Here is a 24,533-nt window from a genome sequence, read left to right on the forward strand (position 1 = left end):
GGCATCTCTGCACTCAATCTCTTCCACTTCTGGGGCAGGGCTAGGTGGATGGCCCTGGGAAACCCTGCTGACAGAGTCATCAAAAAGAAGAAGAGACTGCTGTATGGCTTGGGGCTCAGACTGCTTGCCTGATTTGCAAGGGGGTGAGGTGAAAGACGGTTGGACATCGGCTGCAGGTGCCAACTGTGACCTTTCTGCAGTAGACTGGGTGGGAGACAATGTGAAGGAACTGGAGGCACTGTCAGCAGCAAACCAATCTACTATCGCCTCCACTTGTTCTGGCCTCATCACTTCTAGGGGCGTATGATGCCCTACCAAATACTGATGCAGGTTCTGTCGCCTACTCACACTTGAGGAAGGTGTTTCACTTGTGCGTGTAGCTGGCACAGATCGACCACGTCCTCTCCTTGCAACAGGAGCTCTAGCAGCAGCACCACCACGACCCAGGCCACGGCCCCTATTTGACGCTCTCCTCATATTTCTGAAATTTAAGATCTTGCCCTAGAAAGGTCTTTATTGAATAGCGGAACAAAAGAACAACAGTATCGCATGGGTGTATCTCACAGTCAAATATGCAAACTATGCCGCAATTTAATGTTTTTTACACCAAAAGGGTGTGTATTGAATAGCGGAATAGGATAAAAAACTGTGTATCTCACACGTACAAACACAGACTAGGCCCGATTAAATTTTTTCCTACCCTAAAGGGAGGATGAGGAAGAGGAGTATGGAACAGGCAGCACCCTCAAATCTTCAGAAGTATGAGATGAACCCCAAAAACTTGGAAAGGTGGATCTCACACGTACCGACACAGACTATCACGCAATTTAATTGAGCCCCAAAGGTTTTTATTGAATAGCGGAATAGGAAATATGATCAAAAAAAAGTGTATGTTTTTCACACATACAGAAGCACACTAGGCCCCAATTACTATTGTTTGTACACCTAAAAGGATGGATGAGGAGGAGGAGGAGGAGGAGTATACAACAGGCAGCACCCTCAAAGCTTCAGAAGTATGAGATGAACCCCAAAAACTTGGAAAGGTGGATCTCACACGTACCGACACAGACTATTCCGCAATTTAATTGAGCCCCAAAGGTTTTTATTGAATAGCGGAATAGGAAATATGATCAAAAAAAAGTGTATGTTTTTCACACGTACAGAAGCACACTAGGCCCCAATTACTATTGTTTGTACACCTAAAAGGATGGATGAGGAAGAGGAGGAGGAGGAGTATAGAACAGGCAGCACCCTCAAAGCTTCAGAAGTATGAGATGAACCCCAAAAACTTGGAAAGGTGGATCTCACACGTACCGACACAGACTATTCCGCAATTTAATTGAGCCCCAAAGGTTTTTATTGAATAGCGGAATAGGAAATATGATCAAAAAAAAGTGTATGTTTTTCACACGTACAGAAGCACACTAGGCCCCAATTACTATTGTTTGTACACCTAAAAGGATGGATGAGGAGGAGGAGGAGGAGGAGTATAGAACAGGCAGCACCCTCAAAGCTTCAGAAGTATGAGATGAACCCCAAAAACTTGGAAAGGTGGATCTCACACGTACAGACACAGACTATTCCGCAATTTAATTGAGCCCCAAAGGTTTTTATTGAATAGCGGAATAGGAAATATGATCAAAAAAAAGTGTATGTTTTTCACACGTACAGAAGCACACTAGTCCCCAATTACTATTGTTTGTACACCTAAAAGGATGGATGAGGAGGAGGAGGAGGAGGAGTATAGAACAGGCAGCACCCTCAAAGCTTCAGAAGTATGAGATGAACCCCAAAAACTTGGAAAGGTGGATCTCACACGTACCGACACAGACTATTCCGCAATTTAATTGAGCCCCAAAGGTTTTTATTGAATAGCGGAATAGGAAATATGATCAAAAAAAAGTGTATGTTTTTCACACGTACAGAAGCACACTAGGCCCCAATTACTATTGTTTGTACACCTAAAAGGATGGATGAGGAAGAGGAGGAGGAGGAGTATAGAACAGGCAGCACCCTCAAAGCTTCAGAAGTATGAGATGAACCCCAAAAACTTGGAAAGGTGGATCTCACACGTACCGACACAGACTATTCCGCAATTTAATTGAGCCCCAAAGGTTTTTATTGAATAGCGGAATAGGAAATATGATCAAAAAAAAGTGTATGTTTTTCACACGTACAGAAGCACACTAGGCCCCAATTACTATTGTTTGTACACCTAAAAGGATGGATGAGGAGGAGGAGGAGGAGGAGTATAGAACAGGCAGCACCCTCAAAGCTTCAGAAGTATGAGATGAACCCCAAAAACTTGGAAAGGTGGATCTCACACGTACAGACACAGACTATTCCGCAATTTAATTGAGCCCCAAAGGTTTTTATTGAATAGCGGAATAGGAAATATGATCAAAAAAAAGTGTATGTTTTTCACACGTACAGAAGCACACTAGGCCCCAATTACTATTGTTTGTACACCTAAAAGGATGGATGAGGAGGAGGAGGAGGAGGAGTATAGAACAGGCAGCACCCTCAAAGCTTCAGAAGTATGAGATGAACCCCAAAAACTTGGAAAGGTGGATCTCACACGTACCGACACAGACTATTCCGCAATTTAATTGAGCCCCAAAGGTTTTTATTGAATAGCGGAATAGGAAATATGATCAAAAAAAAGTGTATGTTTTTCACACGTACAGAAGCACACTAGGCCCCAATTACTATTGTTTGTACACCTAAAAGGATGGATGAGGAAGAGGAGGAGGAGGAGTATAGAACAGGCAGCACCCTCAAAGCTTCAGAAGTATGAGATGAACCCCAAAAACTTGGAAAGGTGGATCTCACACGTACCGACACAGACTATTCCGCAATTTAATTGAGCCCCAAAGGTTTTTATTGAATAGCGGAATAGGAAATATGATCAAAAAAAAGTGTATGTTTTTCACACGTACAGAAGCACACTAGGCCCCAATTACTATTGTTTGTACACCTAAAAGGATGGATGAGGAAGAGGAGGAGGAGGAGTATAGAACAGGCAGCACCCTCAAAGCTTCAGAAGTATGAGATGAACCCCAAAAACTTGGAAAGGTGGATCTCACACGTACCGACACAGACTATTCCGCAATTTAATGGAGCCCCAAAGGTTTTTATTGAATAACGGAATAGGAAATATGATCAAAAAAAGTGTATGTTTTTCACACGTACAGAAGCACACTAGGCCCCAATTACTATTGTTTGTACACCTAAAAGGATGGATGAGGAGGAGGAGGAGGAGTATAGAACAGGCAGCACCCTCAAAGCTTCAAAAGTATGAGATTGTGTTCACTGTACCCCACAAAGATTGTGTTCACTGTACCCCACAAAGATTGTGTTCACTGTACCCCACAAAGGTTTTGTTCACTGCACCCCACAAAGATTGTGTTCACTGTACCCCACAAAGGTTTTGTTCACTGCACCCCACAAAGATTGTGCTCACTGCACTCCAAAAGGATTGTCTTCACTGCACCCCACAAAGATTGTGTTCACTGTACCCCACAAAGGTTTTGTTCACTGCACCCCACAAAGATTGTGTTCACTGTACCCCACAAAGGTTTTGTTCACTGCACCCCACAAAGATTGTGTTCACTGTACCCCCCAAAGATTTTGTTCACTGCACCCCACAAGGATTGTCTTCACTGCACCCCACAAGGATTGTCTTCACTGCACCCCACAAAGATTGTGTTCACTGTACCCCACAAAGATTTTGTTCACTGCACCCCACAAAGATTGTGTTCACTGTACCCCACAAAGATTTTGTTCACTGCACTCCAAAAGGATTGTCTTCACCGCACCCCACAAAGATTGTGTTTACTGTACCCCACAAAGGTTTTGTTCACTGCACCCCACAAAGATTGTGTTCACTGTACCCCACAAAGGTTTTGTTCACTGCACCCCACAAAGATTGTGTTCACTGTACCCCACAAAGATTGTGTTCACTGTACCCCACAAAGGTTTTGTTCACTGCACCCCACAAAGATTGTGTTCACTGTACCCCACAAAGGTTGTGTTCACTGCACCCCACAAAGATTGTGTTCACTGCACCCCACAAAGATTGTGTTCACTGTACCCCACAAAGGTTTTGTTCACTGCACCCCACAAAGATTGTGTTCACTGTACCCCACAAAGATTGTGTTCACTGTACCCCACAAAGGTTTTGTTCACTGCACCCCACAAAGATTGTGTTCACTGTACCCCACAAAGGTTGTGTTCACTGCACCCCACAAAGGTTTTGTTCACTGCACCCCACAAAGATTGTGTTCACTGCACCCCACAAATATTGTGTTCACTGTACCCCACAAAGATTGTGTTCACTGCACTCCAAAAGGATTGTCTTCACTGCACCCCACAAAGATTGTGTTCACTGTACCCCACAAAGGTTTTGTTCACTGCACCCCACAAAGATTGTGTTCACTGTACCCCACAAAGGTTTTGTTCACTGCACCCCACAAAGATTGTGTTCACTGTACCCCCCAAAGATTTTGTTCACTGCACCCCACAAGGATTGTCTTCACTGCACCCCAAAAGGATTGTCTTCACTGCACCCCACAAGGATTGTCTTCACTGCACCCCACAAAGATTGTGTTCACTGTACCCCACAAAGATTGTGTTCACTGTACCCCACAAAGATTTTGTTCACTGCACTCCAAAAAGATTGTTTTTTTATCACTGGGACTTGTTGCAGTATCCACTTATGCTTTGCACTTTGCACTTTTTTCCTTTTAGCATTGGATTTTATTAATGATATATTGTTATATATATTTACATCCAGGATTCTTTGCTTGAGGGCTGATATCTACATACACTTCTTATATATTTCAATATTTATTCTCTTTTACTTATTCTTATAGATTTTTATTTGTGCAACACTATTATATTATTTATAAGTCTAAACTCAGTTTTTATTCTGATGACCATCACAGAATTGCTGTATAAACACACACACACACCTTTGTATATATTTCTTTGAAGAATCCACTAAATTCTCTTGAGGATACAGAAGATAAATGGTTGCAGTTATTTTAGTTCATTTTAGTTAGTAATTAAAATGAAAGAGTTGAATGGGAATGCCCTATGAATTTGCATGCAAGGTTTTGAAGATGGGAAAGCGGGGCTACCTAATAATTTTCTTGTCATTTTGGCTAGATGTATCTAATGCCTAAAAGTGCTAAAATCCAAACTTCATCATCCTCACTTCATTAATACTATAAAAAAGATTATTTATATAAAATAAGAGAACAGAAATACGCATATACAGTCAATACAAGACACAGATACCGTACATGGGTCATATGAAAAAAAGAATGCATTATTTTTTGTGACACTTGTCACTTTAGAAAAAAAGGTAAGAAAAGCTGTGGCACTTGTTCATGGAAACCAGGATCCACTTTCAAATGATGACTGTTTGCTATATATAATAGACATTATCTTCACATTACCCAGCCCCATGGTGTTTATTGATGGATATCTATCAAAAAAGTTATACACTTTTTATTTGTTTTCCACACCAACCAATTGAGCACTAACTTTCATTTTCTCACCAGCATAAAAATTACATTCACAATCTATGGATGAGAAGTAAAAGGACAATAAAAAATATCAAAGTGAAAAGTTAATGAGCAGTTATGAGAACGGACACAAAGGGTTTTTATTGCCAATACCAAAAATTGATGAAGTGTTCATCGTCATGATGGTATTTATGTGAAAACAACAAAAAGCCTAGTTTATGAAAGTGATGTAAGGTGATCTGAAAGCTGCCTATAGAAACAATTTAGCATCTTACGTTTCCCTGTAGTCAGCAGAGGAATGGAAGAGATTACCAAACTACTATAGGCAATTTAGAGGTAATTTATCACCAAATATTTTTTTTTTTTCAACAATAAATTTTTATTTGAAACTTTTAATTACCGACAATAGGGTAATAACAAACAATCTGAGTCAATAATAGTCGTAAGTGCCATAGTAGTTTTAATAAAGAGCGATAATGTAATGTAATGTAAATATCCATATCAACAAATATTATATTCCATGTTTACATCAAACATTTCATTTTAATTTTTCTGCTTATTTCTAACAGTTTAAGGTGCACACATATTCCCTTCAGTAGAAGTGAAAATTATTTTAGTACATCAGCCTCTAACACTGCCTGACATAGTTCGCATAAACAGATCAATGTACTGGGATCCATAGGAATCAATTAAATCTGGGCCCATTTAAATTGGCAAAGAGAGAAAGAGAAAAAGAGAGTGGTTACTAAATGGTTTTTAAAATTTATTATCAGCCAATTAAATGTTTTTTTTGTTTTCATTTTTTTTTTCTTATTTAGACCATGTCATTTTAATATTTTTTTATTGGTAAGTGAACAAAAAGGAAACAGCTGTAATGGCATACCTGAGTATAATTCTTAAATATTCTATGCTGTCGGCTTCTTCACATTTAATAGAAAGGATCAGGTTTCCTAGGCTGCTTCCAGTGCAATAAAAGTTTAAATGGTCCTGAAACAGGAGAAAACACACAGTAAATGAGTTATGTCTTTCGGACTAAAGTGAACCTGCATTTGGGCACACACTATGCAGAAATGCCTTACTTCTGTCCAACTCAGTGTCAAGTTCCATACAACCCTGAGCTATTACAAAACCCTATTCAAAGAGAGGGCTCTAACTACATGGAGAGATCTTCAGGTATAGAGATACTGCCAAAATCCCGAAGAGGTGTAATAAACTGAAGACTAATAAAGTAACTATTGGCACAAGACAATGATCTGCGTTCTTAGAGAAATGGACATCAAAGCAGCACTGACATTTTCCATTTATCTCTATGGATGAACAGTGGTGGCATTTAAACACATGGTAAGTTAATGCAGACACAGGCATTGCTAGTTAGAGAGTACACAGCAATCCTGTGCACTAATGTCCAAACCTGAATAACACCTCTGTTGAACTAAAGCAGGGGCCTCCAAACTTTCTAAACAAAGAGCCAGCTTACTATCCTTCAGACTTTAGCAGGGCCAGACTGTGGTCAGCAGGAGTAGAAAATGCCCCATCGTTAGAGAGAGTAAACAATGCCCCATCACTGATTTTAGTGGGATTAATAGAGCCCCCTTGTTGATAACAGTGGGAATATTAGTGCCCCAGTGTTGATATTAGAAGGAGGAATAGCATGGTATCAGTGGGCGGAATAATGCCCCACCACTGTTGTCAGTGAGAAGAATGGTGCCAAATCATTGCTGTCAGTTGTGGATGGAATAGTGCCCCAAGGGCCGGATAGAGGCATTCAAAGGGCCACATCCGGCCCCAAGGCCACAGTTTGAAGACCACTGATCTATAGGGTTGAATGAAGCGGTTTCTGCAAAGTCTGTTTAGCTGCAGTATAGGGTCAGAGCAGTGATATGCATCTACAGATGATGATCGCTACCTCATGAGAATGAACCCCAAATGTGCACACCTTGAACTCAACTTTATATGTAGCTAGTAAAATTTAGTTTGTACAGATTTACTCTCATATATTCTGTATAAGATACTGCATGAGGTCTTTTTTACATTTGAAGTTATTTTATTGTTTCAGGTCATAGCATGTCATAAATAAAATAAACCTTTGCTAAAAATCACTTTTACAATTACAGGATTTGGAATACTAAGTTCATTTTTTCCAAGAGCTATATAAAAAGGAATAATGGTTTACTAAAATAAAACTGCTACACACCATTCATAAAGAGATAAAATGCTTCAGAATTTGGTGTCAGCAATTGCTTTTTGAATATTGCTGATAAGCAAGCAATTATTACTGAGATTAGAAAGTATGCTCCAAAGATTCAAAATTTAACTCCAGATGGCGATGGGACTACTGGGCTATGACATCTACATTAAAAACAATTTTAATAAATGTTTCCACATAGAAAATCAATAGCTAGAGATTTTCATCCTACTACAGTATGCTTACTGTGGGAGCTAATTTTTTTTTGTTTATTAATGTTATTATTTTGGGGGAGAATCAGAACATGCGCTTTCAATACTGTCTGGGGCTCTGTTTTATGATTTCCCCTCATTTCTTTAATCCAACCCCAATGAAGATCAGAAATAGAAATAGGCGCTATGAGCAACATGTGCTGTGGGTTCTTCCTTTTCAACATTAAACCCCACAGCAATTATAATTTATAATGCAGGATGTTCAAACAGCTGCAAGAACAAATTCAGCAATGTCATTATTACACACGTGTGCAAAAAAATGAAAGCCAACTCTCAGAAAATAAATGACCCAAAGTCCCCTGAATGAAGGAAGAGAAGAACAAAATGTTCCTAAATTCTGAAAATTAAACATTATTAAAACATATGTAGGAAATTTGAGCCCTACTAAGTATCCAAGGTAATGAATACTTACCTAAGCTAGGCTGGAATTATAAGACCTTGCAAATGCTAACCTCTAAAACTATAAATATTATTATAAAGCATTTATATAGAGTGGCAACAGTTTGTACAGCACTTTTCAAAATGGACGGGAATTCAATACAAGAGGAATCAAGTGTCCCTGCTCGTTAGAGCTTACAATCTAAATTTAGCCCTCGTTCACACTGAGGGCAGGTTTGAAATCATCTCAACACACACGATTTCAAACCTGCATGTCAGTGCGTGTTCGGAGGGGATTTCACAGACATCTGTGTGGGTTCCTGCACAGATGTCTATTAAAATCGCCCCTAAAGTCGCCAAAAAGTAGTGCAGGAACTACTTTTGGGAATTGGTGCGGCACCGCAAAGTTGCCGTTGCACCAATTCGGACAATGCTGTTGCAGGCAAGAGGCTCCAATTTGGCATGTGATTGGACATGTCAAATCAGCCTGATGTGAACGGGGGCTTAAAGTCTCCTGCTGATTCCGCCACATGCTGTGACTCCTCTCATTGGCTCTTACATCACTATGGATGTATTTCAAACATATTTTGGAGTATCACATGAATGGAGGTTTTTCCTATTCAATACAATTTTTACATTATTTCATTAGAAAGTCTTTTTAAAATGTGTTTAGGGAAATATTTTAATTAATTTTTATAAATAAATATGTGATTTTATTATCTTCTGTTGTATGTTGGTACCTTTAGGCTAGATAGGTTCACACTGCTGCAATCTGACTTTGATCCAACTTTCTGTGCGATTATAAAGTTTAATTTATATGCAACTTTGATGCAACCTGGATACAGTTTGTATATTCTATGGAGCCAAAATCACATTGGAATTGTACCAAAGTAGAACAGAAACCTTTGACAAAATCACACTGTGCTGAGCTGTATTGATATAAACAGGGACTACTAAAAACAATGTGATTTCCATTGTAATGTGATTCTGTGCAACTCAAGTCGCATCTGAAATAGCACTAGTGTGAACAGAGCCTTAACCTCCCTGGCGGTATTCCCGAGTGTGGTTCGGGGTGGAATTTTAGTGCCATTAGCGGTAACCCCGAGCCACACTCGGGGTTTGGCCAGGGAGCATCGCTGGATCCTGGTAGAGGTTACTTACCTTGTCCCTGGGATCCTGCGATGTGTCCCTGCAGCATACGGCGGCCAGATCTTCCACCCGATGGATTACATTACCAAATAAAATAAATTGACATTAGTTTTCCCCCCAGTGCCCTCTCCTGCAGCTTTACTGTACTTTTTATATATATATATATATATATATATATATATATATATATATACACAGTGGGTACGGAAAGTATTCAGACCCCCTTAAATTTTTCACTCTTTGTTATATTGCAGCCATTTGCTAAAATCATTTAAGTTCATTCTTCTTCCTCATGAATGTACACATAGCACCCCAAACTGACAGAAAAACACAGAATTGTTGACATTGTTGCAGATTTATTAAAAAAGAAAAACTGAAATATCACATGGTCCTAAGTATTCAGACCCTTTGCTCAGTATTTAGTAGAAGCCCCCTTTTGATCTAATACAGCCAGGAGTCTTTTTGGGAAAGATGCAACAAGTCTTTCACACCTGGATTTGGGGATCCTCTGCCATTCCTCCTTGCAGATCCTCTCCAGTTCTGTCAGGTTGGATGGTAAACGTTGGTGGACAGCCATTTTTAGGTCTCTCCAGAGATGCTCAATTGGGTTTAAGTCAGGGCTCTGGCTGGGCCATTCAAGAACAGTCACGGAGTTGTTGTGAAGCCACTCCTTCGTTATTTTAGCTGTGTGCTTAGGGTCATTGTCTTGTTGGAAGGTAAACCTTCGGCCCAGTCTGAGGTCCAGAGCACTCTGGAGAAGGTTTTTGTCCAGGATATCCCTGTACTTGGCTGCATTCATCTTTCCCTCGATTCCAACCAGTCGTCCTGTCCCTGCAGCTGAAAAACACCCCCACAGCATGATGCTGCCACCACCATGCTTCACTGTTGGGACTGTATTGGACAGGTGATGAGCAGTGCCTGGTTTTCTCCACACATACCGCTTAGAATTAAGGCCAAAAAGTTCTATTTTGGTCTCATCAGACCAGAGAATCTTATTTCTCACCATCTTGGAGTCCTTCAGGTATTTTTTAGCAAACTCCATGCGGGCTTTCATGTGTCTTACACTGAGGAGAGACTTCCGTCGGGCCACTCTGCCATAAAGCCCCGACTGGTGGAGGGCTGCAGTGATGGTTGACTTTCGACAACTTTCTCCCATCTCCTGACTGCATCTCTGGAGCTTAGCCACAGTGATCTTTGGGTTCTTCTTTACCTCTCTCACCAAGGCTCTTCTCCCCCAATAGCTCAGTTTGGCCGGACGGCCAGCTCTAGGAAGGGTTCTGGTTGTCCCAAACGTCTTCCATTTGAGGATTATGGAGGCCACTGTGCTCTTAGGAACCTTAAGTGCAGCAGAAATCTTTTTGTAACCTTGGCCAGATCTGTGCCTTGCCACAATTCTGTCTCTGAGCTCTTCAGGCAGTTCCTTTGACCTCATGATTCTCATTTGCTCTGACATGCATTGTGATCTGGAAGGTCTTATATATACAGGTGTGTGGCTTTCCTAATCAAGTCCAATCAGTATAATCAAACACAGCTGGACTCAAATGAAGGTGTAGAACCATCTCAAGGATGATCAGAAGAAATGGAAAGCACCTGAGTTAAATATATGAGTGTCACAGCAAAGGGTCTGAATACTTAGGACCATGTGATATTTCAGTTTTTCTTTTTTAATAAATCTGCAACAATGTCAACAATTCTGTGTTTTTCTGTCAGTATGGGGTGCTATGTGTACATTCATGAGGAAGAAGAATGAACTTAAATGATTTTAGCAAATGGCTGCAATATAACAAAGAGTGAAAAATTTAAAGGGGTCTGAATACTTTCCGTATCCACTGTATATATATATATATATATATATATATATATATATATACTCACACACACACACACACACACATATATATATATATATATATATATATATATATACTTTAACTTATTATGCATTAAGATAAAAACCAAATCCTTCTGTGTGCAGCAGCCCCCCTCAGACCCTCTAATACTAACCTGAGCCCATCTCTATCCAAGGATGTTGCAGGAGTGTCTCAGCTCCCCTGGACTCCCCTCCTCATTGGCTGAGACAGCAGTGTGGCACGAGTGGCTCCTGCTGCTGTCAATCAAAGTTAGTCAGCCAATGAGGAGAGAGAGGGGGTGGGGCCAGGTCGTGGCTCTGTGTCTGAATGGACACAGGCAGCTGTGGCTCGGCTCGGGTGCTCCCACAGCAAGCTGCTTGCTGTGCGGGCACTCAACAGGCAGGAGGGGCTAGGAGCAGAGAAGAGGGACACGGGAAGAGAAGGATCCAGGCCACTCCAACCTGCATAGAGCAGGTAAGTATAACATGTTTGTTATTAAAAAAAAAAAAGAAAAAAACAAGACTTTACAATCACTTTAAAGTCAGATTTGTTCTATTTCTGGAATATCTAAAAAATGGATAAAAAGTCAACACTAATTCCACTCACGGGGATGATTTACTAAAACTGGAGAAATGCAAAATCCGGTCCGGCTCTGCAAAGAAACCAATCAGCTTCCAGGTTTTTTTTTGTCAAAGCTCAACTGAACAAGCTGCAGTTAGAAGGTGATTGGCTACCATGCACAGCTACACCAGATTTTGCACTCTCTAGTTTTAGTAAATCAACCTACAGGCTTTTAATCACAAAACAATTGTGCAATAGGTATGGATAAGGTCGGCCATACACTGTTTGAATCTCGGAGGGTTCAGCAGGAACCAGCGAAGAGTCAAACCATTAATGGGGGGGCTAAATGTACCAAGTTGATTGATCGATCAACTTGGGTACAACCAACCTGCCTGATTATTTTGTGATTGTCACTAGCGGCTGCTATAGCGACTAGCGATAATCACTGTCTACTCCCAGCGGGGAAGGCTTCCCCCGCTGGGAGAAAACAATGGCCTAGCAGTATGGATTCCCACCCCTATCTGTGTTAATGGGGGAATCCAACAAATTTCTTCTCTGCAACCCATGGTTGAAGGAAATAAATTAGATCCATGTAAGTGTATTAAGATTTCTAATAAAAGAAAAGTTTCTACCTTTAGGTAAAACATGTGAAAACTACCTATTTAAGTACAAAGTGGTCCCTGGTTTGGTTTCATTCCCTGATCTCTAGATGAGGAGCTATTTTTGCAGTCCTGTTTTTGTTAGCCTATCAAAGCAGTATTGGTCAGTGTTATGTTATCCTTTACTTTTATTATCAGATGCATTTCAAATATCCATTGCTAAATGCTATTTAAGCTAGGGTACATTTTAAATTGTATTCATTTATTGCTATTACCCCAAGCATATTTTCAATACCGTTATGATTTAGATATTTAGGTATTGAATAGTACATCTGTTTTTAGATGTCCTGTAATCTATCAGAATTGTATCATGTTACACTGAAATTCAATTAACAGAAATACCTCCTAAACCATCAGAAATACCCCTGGCAATACACACACCATTGGTTGGGAAGCTGTGCATTAAAATATTTGTAGACTTACAGTCCTTTTTGTCTGTAAATATATAACTACTCTCCAACTACTAGTACCCCTAAAACAATTTTCAGATATTCATGTAGCGTTGGTCACTTTTTCTAGGTGACAGAACCTTATCTATACATGATAGCTTAGATAGCTTTCAATTTCAAGGCATCCATGTACCAGGGGACACAGCACATGGAAGTAATAATTTACTTACATGTGCAAAGATACTTTTGCACATGAAAGTAATAATTTACTGATTTTTTATGCAGGATCTTGCTGGCAGAGGCTGGTAGAAAGATCCTGAGAAAAAAAACACAAGTATAGGCTTAAGCGTGTTCACACATAACATTCTTCTTCATCCTCCTCTAGCTGACAATGTTTCATTTTACATGCACTTGCATATACATATAAATGTATTTATTTATTACAGGTATTTATATAGCACTGTCAATGTACATATTGTACATTCACATCAGTCCTTGCCCTCAAGGAGATTACAATCTAAGGTCCCTAACTCACATTCATATGCTAGGGCCAAATTAGACAGGTGTCAATTAACCTACCAGCATGCCCTTGGAGTGTGAGAAGAAACCCACGCAGGCACAGGGAGAACAAGCAAACTCCAGACAGGTAGTGCCATGGATGGGATTCAAAGCGTCAACCCTAGTGCTCCTAGGCAGAAGTGCTGACCCCTTAGCCACTGAGCTGCCCGTAAATTTTTTTCAGCTCTGAATGCTTTGCCACATTATGGCTCTTTACGCAGCTGTGTGCATTGTCCCAAAAACAATACACCTGTGTTCAGATCCAGAAATAAGAAAATGCTACACAGCTATAAAAACATGGATGGCATTTTATTTTTTTTCACCTGTGTTTAAGAGGCCTAAACAGTATAGAGTGTTATAGACATCGATTCAGCTGTTGAATCATATTGTTCTGCAATTAGAAACTGTCACCACAATTTAAACAAATCAACAAACCTTCCCCAAAAAGTGCTTTCTGTAGGCCCGAGCAGAACCCTTGTATTCTAGTTTGTATCCGTATGTGCTGGGGCTCATGGGTTCTTCCTCCTCATCACAAATACTGCTGTCAGACGATGTTGGAGTGCTTATGTTTTCTGGATCTTCTATCCAATAACCACCAAACTGAGGCAGAATAATCAAAGGGTATGTGGTATCCTTCTCTAAAATCTGTAGGAGAGAAGTTATTAGAGATGTCATGAATTAGGCAATTTACTGCTAATCAACCGTATATCTGACTTCACTGTCATGTACTGGAGTGTAGCTATGTGGACTGCTCAGAGAAATAAGAGAAGGTGACCACATTTTCAAAATTAAATATGGAGACACTCTGTTGGGCTTGATAAAGGTTCTTCGCTATTCTATCCAAAACTAAAAAAAAATAAAAAATGTTTCTGGCTATACATACAATTAAATTTATATGTTTGTAGAAATAAATAAAGATATTACTCGTTAGCAATTAATGGTTTACGTGGTTAAATACAGAGAAAGAGAACTTTGGTAAATAGGCTGCAACCCTGGCTTCTGTTCTTTTTATTGACTATCAAAGAATTTACTGTTACTGCAGCATAAGCCATTTATATAATTTGTGCTAGAAATAATGCAATCTACTTATATACTATATACATTTGCTGATGTGACTTTCAAAACTGAGAAAACCATTTTAAGTTGCTTTAGAAAACATCTAAAATATATTCAATGTTTTGTGCTTAGTTAACAGACAAGAGGGTGAGAAAAATTATAAAGGGGGAGTTGAAGTTTTCTCTAATATTATACTAATTGCAGGGGCAGAACTACTCCCAGTGAAAGTGGGGCACTAGGTCTAGGCCTCAGAAACCTCTGAGAAACCTCAAAAGGTGTATTTGAGCCAAAACCCCCACTTACGTAGGAGATCAGTGCATATTCACCACTGTAAAGCTGCATGTTTACTGGATTACAACTGAAGCCTCATAGATTTACTATTCTTATTCTTACAGGTTGAATAGTATTCTTAAAGGTTTACCTCCTCGATGCTGGGATATGGTATATAGTCATCCTGAAATGAGAAAGAAAAAAAGTTTCAATAAAAAATAAGACAAAGGACATTGTGTATTCTTTTTTTTTTTTGCACCTTTTTTTTCAAGCTAAATAAAGAAGATGGCAGAAATCAAGGAACGTTATAGAATCATCTGTTTTAATTATTTCCCAGAAAGTGCTAGGAGTCTCTACTTGCGTATCTTTTGTTTCAAACATTTTATTGGTTTTAAGTAATGATATATCAAGTCAACAGAGAAGTGAACAATGCATTCTAGAGGAATAAACATGCGGCAATCAGCTAGCTGGTGCAATGAAAGTACATAGCTTGGATCAGTCAATATGCAAAGTACAAGTGTTTAACACAACTAATAATAAGGAAAGCAGGTATTAGTAAAAGAGAATGGAATAGAAGGAATCAATCAAAGAGAGACCGCGCCTATATCCGGTATCAAGTGAATATGCATAGATAGGTAAGAGAATGTTATATTAACGTGAGTATGGGTGCCACTATGGTCCTCTCTGGTCCAGAGTTAAATCTCCGTGGCGGGCAGATCCGGGTGAGTCAGAGTGTGTTAAGAGAATGGTAATCAAATTTTTATGCTTTTGGGGTGAGATAGCCATAACGACCAATGCTCCCGGAATCTCTCCTCTGTGAGGTGTGCCTTGGAGAAGAGGTATTCCATGTTGCAATGGTCATTGATGGAGTTGATTAACGCCTCAAAGGTTGGCGAGGAGGGATTTTTCCAGGCCCTAGATAACACTAGGCGTGCCGAGATTAGAATATGGTGAGTGATTGGAGGATAATTGTCGGGCAGCGAAAGAGGACTGAGACCAAAGAGGGCCATTTGTGGAGTAAGGCTTAGAGCATTGTTAGTCACAGTAGAGATGAGTGATGAAACCATGTTCCAGTAGGGGCGGATTATTGGACATTCCCACCATATGTGGAAGATGTCACCGGTTGCAGTACTCTACTTGGGTATCTTTACTACTATTACACAAGTACTTGGACCACTCTGAACAGATACTGTCTAAACTGCCAGTATATTTTTGGATGGAAATGGAAACCCATAAAAAATAAGGAAAACACACAAATATAGATAACACCTATGACAGGAGTCTATCGTAAAGCTAAAATTTACTTTGTTTATATTGTGACTCCTTCTTCCTCCTTATGCCCCTCATTAAACACGCTAATGCAATTTTTCTCTGTGCTTCTCTATATGCAATGCAAGCAGATTGTGGCTCATGGGAGGGGCTGACAAGGTGCTATAGTTTTCTGAAAACGTCACAGCACCGTGCCTTAGTACTTCTCTTAAGTGCCATCAGCCCGGATGCAACACGTGACTGGCTTTTGAATAATTAAGCTCTATGGGTGGAGTGAAAAGCATTGGGGGCATAGCCTGGTTGGAGCCAAGGCTTAGGCTGTCATACACCTTCTTACGGGGAGATGTGTGGCTTCCAGGACCTTTCTCTTTTCCATTGGATGTCTAGCGCTGGGACAAGCTCTGTCCTTGTCTGCACTCCATGCAGTTTCTACATAATAAGACATGGTGAAGTCTTGAGCAGAACCTGTACATTTAGTTTGGGTCACACTGGCTCTTAGGAGGAGTTATACAAATATCAAAATGCCTTCATGGGTGGGTGTCATTTTGGAGGATTCTGCATTCTTAGGCAGGATTATTTGCAAGCAGAATGCCCTAGGTAAAGCCCACATGTGCTGCTGAACCTGCATGATAGAAAGGCCTGAACTCCAGTGACTGAAAAGAGTTGGAGAGAGAGAGATGGGCCTAAATGATGCTGGATGTGCTCAGGAAGAGGAAGACAGGAAGAGAAGCAAGCTCTGACTTGTTGCAGCTTCTAATGTAAACTTTGAGAATCTCAAAGTGTGCAGTGAAATTAGAGTAGGCAATTTCTGTACAGGAGAAAAATGTATTCAACTGTATAAGACTAAACGCAAGACTGGAGTTCACAGGAAAGTGTAAGCCCTACAGAAAAAAAAGAGGAAAATCATGGATTGTGGGCACTGACAGCTAACCCCCCTCAAAGGGCCGGGGGGTGGGGAGGGTGTAGGGTGTTAGGTTACCTGTTAATTTGTTTCTGAAAATGTGAACTAACCCTTTAAGTCTGCTAAACATTTACCCATGCAATGCCCCACAATCTGGGGTTATTTAGAACATTACCAATGGTGGATAGCCATCAATACAGATGGTTCCTATTTGATACATGCTGTTGTATATCTTGAGGCCACCCTGACATTATGCCAGCACACCGCCATGTATAGTCTAATGTTGTCATACCATAGAAGATGTAATTTATTACATTAATTTTAGAAGAACTGACTGTGGCTCAAAGTAACAAATTTAGAGTGAGCATCCCCCCCACAAGAAAACTATAAGTGAAAAACAAGATTTTTAATCTGGTTGTTGTGGAATAAATGAGTCAAATTTTGTGATAGACTCTTTGCAATGGCCTTCAAACTATTTTTTTTCCATAGAAGGTCCATCTTCATTAGGCTTCAAAGTAATGAACACAACCAATCTGCAGATACAGCTGCCACGACCATGGTTCCTATGACACTGAAAACCGCCAATCTTGTATAGTGTTTCCTTAATAACAGTGCAGATCTTCTTGCTGAGTATAGATGCATTTTTGTGACAACCTAGTGTCATTCCAAATAAAACGCAAGGCCGAAAACACAAAACAACTGTCAGCAATCAGCTTGATTTGAGTTAGGACGTTTGGTAATACACTTTATCCTCTCAAAATGGCAATTTTGATTGCTGCCTTATTTTACCAAATTCTTTGGCCTGGTGCTGATCTGAAAATCTTGTCTATGGTGTCAATTATACTCTGCCAAAAACTGTATAAAGCAAATTGTTGAATATGAGATTACAGAAGTGCTAGATCCTCTTTATGGAGAATCTATATAGTTTTATTTAAGTCTAGTTTTAAAATGTTTTTGGATGTTTTCATATTTATATATCAATATTTATAGCATTTTCCTTATTTAACATTTTAATTTCCCATTTTATTATTTGAACATGGGTTGCTTCCTTTAAACAGTTATTTATATAATTTGCTAGGCTTTCTAACAAGCCACCCCAGAAAGTAACTTCATAACTACCTGTCTTCAACTTTAAATAACAAAAATGTTAAAAAAAAATACAGTTTTTGGTTCACTACTGAACATTGCTACTAAACATATATATCTAAAAACCTATTGTATATGCTCCCTTAAAAAAAAATAGGTCCTTATAGTAATGTCATTCTATTTTCCTAAATGCTCAGTCATACAGTGGTAAGCAGTTACACACTTGCCATGAACATACTCTCCACATTTGTAAACTACAAAGGTGTGTTTGAGATAGGGGATCATTTTCATGCTTCGATATATTCAGTATTGCAGAATAAAGCCGACCATACATGGATCGAAATTCGGCCGGTTGAGCAGGGACTTTGTGAAATTCGATCCAAGTATGGGCAACTTCTGTACAACCAGCCTGTCGGGGTTTTCCTGATCAGTCAGTGCTGCCAGCTATAGCCAGCAGCACTGATCGTTGTATTCTGACAGCAGGGAAGGCTCCCTGCTATCAGAATACAGTAGCAGAGGGGGATGTGAGCTGCAGATGAATAAATTGGATCTTTTCTTTCCCTCAACCCAAAAAAAAAATGATGAATGTATGTGCTACCTTACTCACTTGAAAAAACATAAGACATAAAAAACATAAGACTCAAAAAAACAAAGGCCCCTTTCACACTTGTGCGACTTGTCCTGCGATTTGGGGCTGCAAAGTCGCATTACAAGTCGTACTCAATGATTTCCAATGAGTACTGTTCATATCTGTGCAAATTCAAATTGCAATGACTTTAAAGTAGTCCCTGCACTACTTTGGTTCAACTTTGATGCGTTTTGAGGTCCATAGACATAGGCATTGCTTCAAGATCAGTCAAAATTGCGTCAAAATCACAGTAAAATCACGTAAAAAAATTGTGGCAAAATTGCACGACTTTTAGGTTGCACAAGTGCGAAAGGGGCCTTAATGACAAAGGGAGATCTTGGGCACATTTGTGCAGTTACAGGGGCAGGGACATTGACTGTGGCTTTGTATAATGGGGCTTTCACCTTAACCAACTTTAGTATGATACCTACATTGTATCATAAAATCACTGTAGAGAAAAACAATTTACTATTTTTATTACAATTTGACTTAAAACACGTCTGTTAAAAGATTATTGCTTTTTTTTCTGAGCAACAGTAAACAGCATATGGAGCAGAAGATAAGGCATGATGTAAGTGCATGATGGGGCAGCTAAACAAAGCCTATTTGTAAGCTCTATGTAAATATGTTCTCCCTTCTCCCAAACTAACCCAGCCGTTGTTCCGCTGTGCGTTGCATAGACGACACTCTTTGTCATCTCTTTTACCGTGCATCAATGATGAGTACATTACAGTGAAAACACAGAATTCCACTGTGCCCAGTCCTGCATGTATTATGAATGCAGACAACAAACTATAAAAATCAAACTTGAGTTTTATTAGGCCAGATGGTGAAACAAAACCATAGAAACTCGTTTAAGTTGATTTTGAAAGTAACTTCTGGCTGCAAACTCATAACTCATGCTTATTATCAGCAAAGCTTTTCCCTACATTGCTTATTCAGGCAGAATTCTGCTATACTGAGATTTAAAAAACAACCTCCTAATTGTTTAAAATCATTTACCTCCCTGGCGGTATGATTCTGTCAGGAATTACATACCAAAAGCGGTACAATTCTTTTCATGGAAATTTGGCGTTATGTATTATAGGCCTACAATTCTTAGTAATTACTGACTTAAACCTGACCAAAACAAGAGTCTAGTAGACATCCCAGATGTGATAAATTTGAAACACAAACGCATGAATTATAATCAAATCAATAATATAATTGTATTATTTAATATATAATATATATATAATAAAATTATATTATTGATTAGATTATAATTCATGCATTATATTATATATATATATATATATATATATATATATATATATGTGTGTGTGTGTGTGTGTATATATATATATATATATACATATATACACATATATATATATATATATATATATATATATGCATATATATATATATATACCGGTGTATATATATATATATATATATGCATATATATATATGCATATATATATATATATATATATATTATAAAATGTGTTATGTGTTTGTGTTTTGTGCAACGTTTTTTTTTTTTAATTTCCCTCCCTAGTTCCGCTCCCATGCAGCATTGCTGCTGCAGGGAACGTAACTAGGAAGTCATCACACCGACGGAGGATGGAGGAGCGGCGGGACTCTCGGCTGGCGGTCACAGCAATGAGAGATCATCGCTGGATCGCCAGGAGAAGGTAAGAGAACACCGCTGCGCTCTCTGCACATCTACCCCGAGCGTGACTCGGGGTTACCGCTCCTGATAGAAAAAATCAACCCCGAGTCACGCTCGGGATTACCGCCAAGGAGGTTAAAGAATGACCAACTAATTATTGGCATGTATGTAAAGGTTCCTAAATAACTCCTAAGACAAAATGGCCTCTAGCAGATCTCCTTTTATGCTGCCAATAGGGCTTACTGTGGCCTGCATGTGGTAAAAGTATAATGTACACAGGTATTTAGGTAAGTTGCCAAGAGTATTAGGACACAAATGTTATTAATGTGTATGGAGGTGTATTTCGTGGTAGGCCTCAATCAGTCATACAGGCAGAGTTGTATAAAGTACTCGAAACCCATACTTGAGTAAAAGTACAAGTGCTCGATCAAAAAGTGACTTGAGTAGAAGTGGAGGTGCTAGATCAAAAAGTGACTTGAGTAGAAGTACTAAAGTATTCAACATTTTTTGTACTTAAGTATTGCAAGTAGTTTTTTTTTTTAATTTGCTACTCAAGTACTGAAAGTAAAAGTACCAGAAGTTTTGAAAAAAAAATTGCTACTCAAGTACTGAAAGTAAAAGTACAAGTACTGTGTTATGTAGTTATTAAAGAAAGAAGTCAAAAGTTTGAACATCATATTGTTTTTTATTATTTCAAATGCAGCTTTTATTTCTACATACAGTAGCATTTAATTTCGTATGCGCTGATAATACACATGTTTTGAAATTCATAAAACCTGCCATCTACTGTTCTGGCAGTGGTAATTTTTATAATTGTAACGAGTAACTATGCAGCACAAAAAAAAGTATTGGAGTAGAAGTATTGAAATCATTGAAAAAATGTAGTGAAGTAAAAGTGGAAGTAGGAGAAAAAAATTCTACTCTAGGAAAGTACAGATATTGCCTTTGGGTACTTAAGTACAGTAGTGAAGTAGTTCTACTTAGTTACTATACATCTCTGTATACAGGCCATGTAATTAGAGGGACACTAAGCATAGGAAAAACCCAGCATTTCTCAAAATCTGTCTCAACATTTGGCCAATGAAAGAACTAATATTTATTTATATTTGCAAATTACTGTGCATGTTAAATATAAATGGGTTACAATAGTGGGTTGACTGTGATTTTTCTGATATTGCAGGTTCACATAATAGAGGTCTGCCCAGTTTATCTGCGGTCTGACCTAATCCTGCATGTAGTGCACAGTAGATGATAAAAAAATATTTGTGCTACCCGGTATTCTGTGCAAAATATAAGATCATAAACACCCAGTGTGACACAATTCATAAAGTCCTATTAGTCCATAAAAAGGCAAAAGTTTTTCAGATAAAGTGCTGAAAATCCTGGACAAAAAAGGCTGCCCCTTTCTTGTCACCACTCGCATGCCCTCCCAGGACTGAACTCACCTCAAATTGTTGACCCCCTGAGTGAATACTGAGGTGGCTCAAACAGCACTTAATGCTTCTGGCCTCTCATAATGTATCACCAACCACAGCATCGTAATGCTCCATACACATAGGAAAGGAACCGGAGAAATTTCAATGCGTAACACTGTCTAATAAAAACATTCCCACAGAACAATAAAATGTACACTCACAATAACTGGTGCCTCTCCTGGCACCTGGAATGATCTGCTGTCCTTGATTACAGGAATACCACTGCTCCGATTCACGCTGGAGCAAGCGTGCATTCCACTAAGCGGAAGTGACACAGTGCCGTGCGTCTGTGCCCCTGCGCATTTCATCACCAGGACATCATCAGGAAGCGTGATCAACTGTGTCTTTTCCGTACTTTATACACTCCAGTCTCCATCCTAATTGGACAATGCCAAATAATTGTTAAAGGGTATGGAACTTGCAAAACGTCATTCAATCTATACACCTTCAACTGTTGGCAAATTTTATAGTTTTTTGGGAATGTTTTTATTCAACAGTGTTATACAATAAGATTTCCTCCAGTTCCTTTTCTATGTGTATGAAGCATTACAGTGCTGTGGATGGGGATACATTATTAGAGGCTGACCAGAGGAATTAAAGTGCTGTTTGACCCCCCTCAGCATACACTCAACAAAGGTCAACAACTTGCGGTGAGTTCAGTCCTTGGAGGACATGTGAGTGGTGACAGTAACAGGACAGACTTTTTTCAGCACAGTCACTTTTTTGCCCAAGATTTTTACCACTTTATTTGAAACACTTTTGCAATTTTATGGACTAAAAGCACTTTATGAATTGTGTCGCACTGATATATGTTTATGATTTTATACTTTGCACAGAATACCTGGTAGCATAGCTATTTTATTATCTTTTTATTTTTTAAGGTTTGTGGTTGCACAATAGTAGTTGCAGCAGCTTCCCAGTATTAATTTATTAATTTGCACAGACTGGAAATAGCACATCTGTTTTAGGTAGGGAAGCTACTGTATAATTGATGATACAGTGGGGTCAGGACAGGTGCATGACTCTCTGGTCACTCTCTGTGCTTTTGTAGTTCTCAGTAATAATGTGATATGTATTAATACTGCAGTGTTCTCAACATCCAGAGTTGTATAAAGTACTCAAAACCCATACTTGAGTAAAAGTACAAGTGCTCGATCAAAAAGTGACTTGAGTAGAAGTGGAAGTGCTCGATCAAAAAGTGACTTGAGTAGAAGTACTAAAGTATTCAACATTTTTTGTACTTAAGTATTGCAAGTAGTTTTTTAAAAAAAATTTGCTACTCAAGTACTGAAAGTAAAAGTACCAGTAGTTTTGAAAAAAATGCTACTCAAGTACTGAAAGTAAAAGTACAAGTACTGTGTTATGTAGTTATTAAAGAATGAAGTCAAAAGTTTGAACATCATATTTTTTTTTATTATTTCAAATGCAGCTTTTATTTATACATACAGTAGCATTTATTTTCGTATGCGCTGATAATACACATGTTTTGAGCTTCATGAAACCTGCCATCTACTGTTCTGGCAGTGGTAATTTTTACAATTGTAACGAGTAACTATGCAGCACAAAAAAAAATATCGGAGTAGAAGTATTGAAATCATTGAAAAAATGTAGTGAAGTAAAAGTGGAAGTAGGAGAAAAAAATTCTACTCTAGGAAAGTACAGATACCGCCTTTCAGTACTTAAGTAGAGTAGTGAAGTAGTTCTACTTAGTTACTATACATCTCTGCCAACATCCAACCCCATCCTATCACGATATGCCTAGTTGACCTGTACCCTTACTGCCATTAGCCTAAGGAAATACATTTCAAAACATTAGACTAAATAAAGTGAGAAGCTGGAATCTGAAAGCCACTTTTATGATTACCTTTCTAAAACCACAAATCTTCAAAGCTATTCCCAAAACTAGTATAACATAGAAAAATGTTGTTATATCTACATTAAGATTTAAATTAAGTAAAACATATACATAGGTATTGCTGGGCCCAGACACTTAGTATGTCCCTGGTCTCCCCCTAAAAATTCTCCAGGTCTGAAACTTAAAGGTTAAGTTCACCTTTTCAAGAATATAGTCCATGCAGTCAAGATGCCCCAGCACATATTACAAACTATCATACATTAAGGCCATCGATTTTTACTCCTATAATGCTGGGAGTGAGTGAAGTGCTAGATCAAAAAGTGACTTGAGTAGAAGTACTAAAGTATTCAACATTTTTTGTACTTAAGTATTGCAATTAGTTTTTTTTTTTAATTTGCTACTCAAGTACTGAAAGTAAAAGTAAAAGTACCAGAAGTTTTGAAAAAAAAATGCTACTCAAGTACTGAAAGTAAAAGTACAAGTACTGTGTTATGTAGTTATTAAAGAAAGAAGTCAAAAGTTTGAACATCATATTGTTTTTTATTATTTCAAATGCAGCTTTTATTTATACATACAGTAGCATTTATTTTCGTATGCGCTGATAATACACATGTTTTGAAATTCATAAAACCTGCCATCTACTGTTCTACTTTTCAAGAATATAGTCCATGCAGTCAAGATGCCCCAGCACATATTACAAACTGTCATACATTAAGGCCATCGATTCTTACTCCTATAATGCTGGGAGTGAGTGTCTAATGGTTTTCAAATACTGGCAAAACAGCAGGATATGGGAGTTGCTAC

At 38.7% G+C, this 24,533-nt stretch overlaps 1 protein-coding gene across 1 annotated transcript in view; it reads right to left on the bottom strand.

Annotated features, from left to right (window-relative positions):
* RAP1GAP2 (RAP1 GTPase activating protein 2) overlaps positions 1-24,533 on the bottom strand; it is a 949,148-nt gene that overhangs the window by 107,540 nt on the left and 817,075 nt on the right. The window contains exons 6-8 of the mRNA XM_082245390.1: positions 15,010-15,042; positions 13,968-14,177; positions 6,415-6,518 (exon numbers count right to left, since the gene is read on the bottom strand). Of these exons, the coding sequence (XP_082101516.1) occupies positions 6,415-6,518; positions 13,968-14,177; positions 15,010-15,042 (347 nt within the window). The remainder of the gene's footprint in view (positions 1-6,414; positions 6,519-13,967; positions 14,178-15,009; positions 15,043-24,533) is intronic.

This window comes from Pelophylax lessonae (assembly GCF_965119305.1).
Source record: "Pelophylax lessonae genome assembly, chromosome: 2".
NCBI classification, from domain to species: domain Eukaryota; kingdom Metazoa; phylum Chordata; class Amphibia; order Anura; family Ranidae; genus Pelophylax; species Pelophylax lessonae.